At 44.8% G+C, this 7,129-nt stretch overlaps 2 protein-coding genes across 2 annotated transcripts; one reads left to right on the top strand and one right to left on the bottom strand.

Annotated features, from left to right (window-relative positions):
- The first annotated feature begins 1,706 nt into the window (after positions 1 to 1,706).
- LOC143907468 (uncharacterized) lies at positions 1,707 to 4,921 on the top strand. Its single transcript, XM_077424286.1, has 4 exons — positions 1,707 to 2,143; positions 2,225 to 2,541; positions 4,403 to 4,632; positions 4,889 to 4,921. The coding sequence occupies exons 1-4, from the start codon at positions 1,707 to 1,709 to the stop codon at positions 4,919 to 4,921; spliced, it is 1,017 nt and encodes a 338-aa protein (XP_077280412.1).
- A 718-nt stretch (positions 4,922 to 5,639) lies between these two features.
- LOC143907465 (uncharacterized) lies at positions 5,640 to 6,888 on the bottom strand. The gene has a single exon (XM_077424282.1). It carries the CDS (start codon positions 6,841 to 6,843, stop codon positions 5,818 to 5,820), a length of 1,026 nt encoding a protein of 341 aa, XP_077280408.1. The 5' UTR covers positions 6,844 to 6,888; the 3' UTR covers positions 5,640 to 5,817.
- Positions 6,889 to 7,129: the final 241 nt, after the last annotated feature.

Genomic DNA, 7,129 nt, shown 5'->3' on the forward strand with positions numbered 1-7,129 from the left:
CTATCAATTTTGCGAACCGGGAACTCGCTTAGAAACACGATTAGCAAGAGGTGATCGGGGTATTAATCCATTGGACGCGGCGTGTCGCGAGCACGACATAGCCTACTCGCGTAGCAGCGATCTCGCAGAACGACACGTGATAGACAATATACTCGCCGCGGAACGCGAAAACGTGTCATCGCGAACGATTCGACTTTCGGAGAGAGAGCTGCGGTTACAGCCGTCTGGGCGGCCATGAATGCTAAAACAAAACTCGGTATGGGTTTGAAAACAAAGAAAAAGAAGAAGACCAAGCGAATACTTCCGGTAGCGAAACGCGGCGGTATCTTACCGATCTTGCCGTTATTAGGGGTTCTCGGCTCGTTGGTCGGCGGAGCGACAGGAGTCGCAAAGGCCGTGAATGACAACAAAGCCGCGCGACGTCAGCTGGAAGAGATGCAACGTCACAATCGCGCCATGGAAGGTCACGGACTTTATCTCGCTCCGTACAAACGCGGACGGGGAGTCTCAAGAAAAAAAAACGTCGAAGGGACGCTGAAAATTCTCAAGGGTGTAACTACCAATGAGCAACTGCAACAATTGGCAAAACGTATGCGCATTCCATATTTTAGAGGTGTTTTCATGCGCGACTCGTTACCGATCGGCGGCATACGATTTGGCAATCTTCGACCACCGAGAGAATTGGCGCAGTATCTAGAGAACAATGTAATAGAGTACAATCGCACGCCTTATCAGCGATACGATCAGAGCAATTGCGGACAACTGTGTCTGCGTTTTCTACAGTCGGTTGACAATCAATTTAAAGACCGCCGTTACGCTGTTTAATCTCAGTATTCATTCAAACATGTCACTGACATTTACGCTCACCGGCAAGAGCAGCATCCTCGCGGTAAGCTACTTTCCCGCCGTGGATTTGAGCGACGGCGATTACGAGCTCGGTCTAACAGATTTTGAAACCTATCACACGATACCGAATGTAAATTCGTCGAACAATAAATTCTACTATGACGACGACGACAAGGAGATTACCATTCCCGAAGGATCGTACGAACTGCGTGATATTGACATGTATCTGAAACGCGCTCTTTTATGGGACCCATCCAATAATGTCTCGACAAACGAAGATAAACCGCACCCATTGATTATTATTCATGCTAATACCAATACGATGAAGAGCAAGATCAAGTTCGCTTATCGGATAAATTTCACAAAACCGAACAACATTGGATCGCTGCTGGGATTTTCATCGAATCGCATGCTGGAGTTGCGACAATGGCACGAATCGGATGTTCCGCTAAATATTATCAACGTAAACATCATTCGCATAGAGTGTAACGTGACAGCGGGTGCGTACAGCAACGACAAGTACGTGCACACGATACACGAGTTTTCACCGAGCGTGCCACCAGGATATAAGATATCGGAAACGCCGGCACAGATCATTTACCTTCCGATCATCGTACGGAGCATTTCGGACTTGACGCTTCGCGTCGTGGATCAGGACGGTCGATTGATTGATTTTCGCGGAGAAGAGATCACCGTTAAACTGCATATACGAAAACGACAGCGATAACGTGAGATGCTTGTACTGAACGAAACTGAGCAGGTGCGACAGACGAGAAACAAAAAGACAATCCGATTGCCAAAGAAGAAACTCACTGCGTCGAACATTGAATTTTTGAAATTATTGGGTTTCGTCGTACGAAATGGCTGATATCTTAAACATTGGAGGTGAACCGATCTTTGACGACAGCGTCGTCAAGATTGAGACACACACGTACAATCCGTACGCTAACACAACGTTTGGACATAATGATGAGATAAGAATACCCATACAACAGCAGGATTTATACACGTTGTCATGTGAAAGCTTTCTCTACGTTGAAGGACGATTGGTAATAAAGAGAAGGAATGACGTGTCTGTGACAACGCTTGCGAATAATTGCGTGGCGTTCATGTTCGATGAGATTCGATACGAGCTCAACGGTGTGGAGATTGATCGCAACAGAAACGTTGGCATAACCAGTACCATCAAGAACTACGTATCGCTATCGTATAATGATTCTCAACTCATGCGGAATGCTGGCTGGGACGTTACATCGAGCATACCTGAAGGATACTTTAACTTTTGCGTACCGCTCAAGTTGTTGCTGGGCTTTTGCGAGGATTACAAACGCGTCGTTGTTAATGCTCGTCACGAATTAATTTTGATACGTGCGCGTAGCGATAACAATTGCATTGTAGGAAATCCTGCGACGGAGCCGGAAATCGAATTGTTTAAAATACAGTGGCGAATGCCTCACGTTACGTTAAACGAGGTCAATAAGCTATCTATACTACAGGCTTTGGAAAGCGGGCGAAATCTTAGTGTCAGTTTCCGTTCGTGGGATCTGTACGAGTATCCCATGTTGCAGACCACGACCAAGCATTCGTGGGCCGTCAAAACGGCGACTCAGCTGGAGAAGCCGCAGTACGTTATCTTTGCGCTGCAGACCGGCCGCAAGAATATCATGTCTCAAAATGTTAGCGTATTCGATGCCTGTAATTTGACCAACGTGAAACTTTATCTAAACTCCGAATTTTATCCGTACGACGACATGAATCTGGATTTTACTAAAAATCGATACGCCGTTCTTTTCGATATGTATGCGCGTTTTCGTAAAACTTATTACGGATACGATTCCTTCGATACGCTTTGCAGCTTGTATACATTCCTGATGGAAGGACCTTTTGTTGTCATTGATTGCTCGCGACAAAACGAATCTGTCAAGAGCGCCACCGTGGATGTGCGAATAGATTTTGATTGTAAAGAAAATGTACCTGCAAATACTACCGCCTATTGTCTCATCTTGCATGATCGTGTAATCGAATACTGTCCGTTGCCGAACATAGTGCGCAAACTCATGTAAATTGCAATATCAGCAGATATCGCAATATACGCAGATATTACAATATAAGAGACACTGATGTACCGTGATAAGATACAGATTGCTCCGCCGTTTCGTTATGATCGTACCGACGTTTGTCGATCTGCAGGGATTCACCGTCGGGATGAAATTTGTCGTAAAGGAGGTGGCGGTTCTGAGAAACGGGACCGTTTTGGCACATTACATTTTTACATGTCCCATGCCATGGAGTCTCCTCGCGAAATCCGACAGATCATGCGCTTCCTGGTTGATTGCAAATCACCATGGACTACGATGGGAGGACGGAAACGTGTCCTACAGCATGGCGAAACATCTAATTACGTCGGCCGTACTTGGAGAGGGCGACGAGACGTCGACTTTTGTGTACGTCAAGGGATGCCAGAAACGAGAATGGCTAGTGGATCTGCTTGAGAATAAAGCGAGAAGACATCTAAAAATTGAGACTTTGAATGCAGATTACGAAAATATCGAATCTTTAAATAATCTAGATATTACTAATACTGTAAGATGTGGAAAACATGTTAAAAATTGCGCATTACAAAATGTATTAAAAATATTTAATTGGTGGTCGCGACACCTGAAAAAATTATGACTTTTTTGAAATAAATTATATATGTATATATATATACGTTTTATTTCTTTTTCCCACATACTTTGTAGTATAATATAGATGTTTTTAGCTGTTCAAGAGCTGTTTTTAGATGTTTAAAAGAAGTTTGATAGCGGTTCAATAGCAGTTATACAGATCGCTGTTATACAGATAATTGTTTTAGTTGTTTGATAGCTGTTTAAAAGCTGTTTTTAGTTGTTTAAAATAAGTTTGATAGCGGTTCAATAGCAGTTATACAGATCGCTGTTATACAGATAACTGTTTTAGTTGTTTGATAACTGTTCAAGAGCTGTTTGATAGCTGTTTTTAGCTGTTCAAGAGCTGTTTTTAGCTGTTTTTCAGTTGTTTTTAGTTGTTTGACGGCTGTTTTTAGCTGTTTTTAGCTGTTTCATAGCGGTTCAAGAGCTGTTTTAGTTGTTTGATAGCTGTTCAATACCTGTTTGATAGCTGTTTTATAGCGGTTCAATACCTGTTTGATAGCTGTTTGATCGCGGTTCAATAGCAGTTTTACAGATCAAATCATCAAAAGTCAATGGCGCGATATCGTTTTCGAGAACATACGTGTCTCGCGGTGAGATCATTGCACACGTGCAAAACTGCACATCGCAGATTTTTCGGAAGGCGCAATTGTATGGATGCTGAGATGAAATTAGATATGATAAACAAACTATGTGACAATTGTGAGATGTAGAAAAATGAATTTGAAGGTACGCTCAGTAGTCGAGGACTGGAAGTAAGAGTCGGTTGGCATACTTGATAGTGTTCTGACGTGTTTGTCTTGTCGAAAAATTTCAAGTGTCGCGACTGTTTGTACTGTCTGCACTGTGTGATTTTAACACTAGCATCGTGTATTGCGCCTTTTGAGGCATACAACGTTCTGTAAAAATGGATTTCAAAGAATTGCAGTTTGAGGTACATGATATGAAAGTTGAAGCAAACGATGAAGAAATGGAAGTGCCTGAAGAAATGGACATTGAGGTAAATGAACTGGAACATGAACATGAAATTATTGATGATGATGATGATGATGATGATGATGCAATTTTGTCGGACGATTCGTGTTACGACAGTGAAAGGTTTGAAGATGTTTTGGAAGTAATTTTCCGAGTATTAAACCAGGCTAAAGTGAATGCTTTAGATGAGTTGAAAAAAATGTGTTGCACATACTTTTATTTTACTTCTGGTAATGTAAAATTTTGTGCACCGTGTACTGTGAGATTACGTGTATTATTCTCAATGTTGCACGCTGAGCGAAAACATGACACCCGCGCCTATACACTGATCGAGAGTTTATTCTGTACGTCGTGTGGAGGCCCACTACATCAAATAATACCGTGTAATCTCTGTTCAGTTTGCACTGTTTGTGATTGATAGTGCTACGTGACAAAGACATGGTGTCCGAAGGCTGTCTGTATTGCATATCAATAAAACTGCAGTTTATGCTTACAGCTTCTTTCATGTGTTGCTTCTTTCTAACTTATCTGTGTTCAAAACTCTAAATATTTTGTATAAAATCATTGTTGTGTTGCAAATTGCCGAAGGTGTCTGACTCAAGAGCCAGGGGTTTTAATTTGAAATCAAGCTGTGGTAAGCAAATTTTCTATTTGTAGTTTTTGCATAATTTCTGAGCAAGAACGCGAACGGGAGCGAGAAAGACCGCGCGAACAAGAAGACGCGCGCGAACGGGGGCCGGGAGCGAGCGAGAACGCGCGAGGGAGAAATAACGCGAACGGGAGCGAGAGAGACCGCGCGAACAAGAAGACGCGCGCGACCGGGGGACGGGGGAAACATCTACGATGGAGAGACAATGCGAGCGGGAGCGTGTGACGTCACGCTGACCGGCGCGGCGAAACGCGGACCCCCTCGCCCCGCGGCGCCGGAAAACGCGGACCCCTTGTCCCGCGGCGCTGGAAAACGCGGACCCCCTTGCCCCGCGGCGCCGGAAAACACGGCGCCCGAAAAACGCGGTTTTTCCCTCCCCCTCCCCCCCAGCGGCGCACGAAAAACGCGGTTCCCCCTCCCCTTCCCGCAGCGCCCAAGAACGCGATTTCCCCTCCCCCACCCCGGGTGTACACCTCGTGTTTTTCGGACCTTATGCAAGCCTGCTGTCGCTTCATTTCAATTTCGTCTCGCTGACATCTCGTGTAATCGTCGAACGTTATCGACCTGGCTATGACGTTGCTCTTGACACCTTTCGCTTTTTTACAGTCTTTCTTACCATCCACTCGCAAGGCATACATTTTCGCCCTGAGTCCGACGAATTCGGTCATGATCGCACCGTTATTCTCGTCCTTCATCAAGCCCGGCACTTTTTTTGTTCTCGAGCGTTATACCGTACGCGTTGTCGATCGCGTAATCGCTCGTGTCGAATCTAGCGATATCGCGTTTCACGTTCTCGTACACATCCTCGCACTCGATGTAGTATATCAGACTGTCCGTATCGGTATACATAATTCTACACTTGTCGCGATACAGGGGAGACATGTACTCGTGATGAAATTCGTACAAACAGACTTTTGATATGTCGAGAATGCACATGCCGACGTAAATAGGTTTGTCAAATTTAACCTCGAGTTTTCGCAGTTCGACGGCTATCAGATTTTCTGAAAAAACGCTCCTGCTGTGAAAATTTGGTTTCGAGATCAGTGCCTCCGCGCCGTATCTACCGTTCCACTTTGTCACTAATTTTACATCAACGTGATTTCGAACGTTCTCCATCGTTTTCCCGAAAACCGCGTTGTTCATCAATTTATACAGATCTTTCTCGAAATCGTTTTTGGCCAGTGTTCTAAATTTTGTATTGAGTTCGATGTTATTGCAAAGCCATGGAGATTGAGCGAATTGCAATACGCGATGAATTTTTGTGACGCGAAGACCGTGGCGCGTGCATTGCTGTAGGTTGCGGTAGTGTGTGACATAACGCTTCTTATCGTACAGCGTGGCGAGAAGTTTGTCCTGCCGTTTGCCGGGTGGTTTATCGCGCGTCGGACAGAACGGTAGGTCAGCGTGCGCGTCGTGTTTATTCTGCGGATACTCTAGATCGACTTCGAGAATGTAACCCGTGGGCGAATCCAAAGCGATCGCGCTAAACTCGAAATTCGAGACGTCTTCGACCCATCGAAAGTCTGCATAAGGCAATGGTTGACACATTGCCCAGCCGTACAAGTTGTTTACGTCGAAATACATCAGGTATGACGATGGTTTCGATGTATCGTAAAATTGCATGTACCTGTTATTGGCCTGCGCGTATCTGCCGGAACATTGACTCAGACCACCGCGTATACCGCGTTCGATGAACATGACCATGTCAATGTCCGTGAGCAGTTCGAAATTGATACCCGTATGCTTCAACATAGCGTCTTTTTTGCAGACGTTTACATTATTTTCATTCGAGCGAGAAATTGGAAGCCCACGGAGTAGACTGCCGAGAGATAAACAACTGTGCCATTCGACTACCGAGCGAGGACGACAAGTGGTTGAGTATCAAAAATCACAGCAGGAAGGAACGACTTCCATATGTCGTATACGCCGACCTGGAATGTACCCTCGAGAAAACGGATGCGGATCCGACAACGTCCACATACACGTCTCA

This window comes from Temnothorax americanus, unplaced genomic scaffold (genome assembly GCF_048541705.1).
Source record: "Temnothorax americanus isolate GAGA-0224 unplaced genomic scaffold, ASM4854170v1 Scaffold81, whole genome shotgun sequence".
Classification (NCBI taxonomy): Eukaryota; Metazoa; Arthropoda; class Insecta; order Hymenoptera; family Formicidae; genus Temnothorax; species Temnothorax americanus.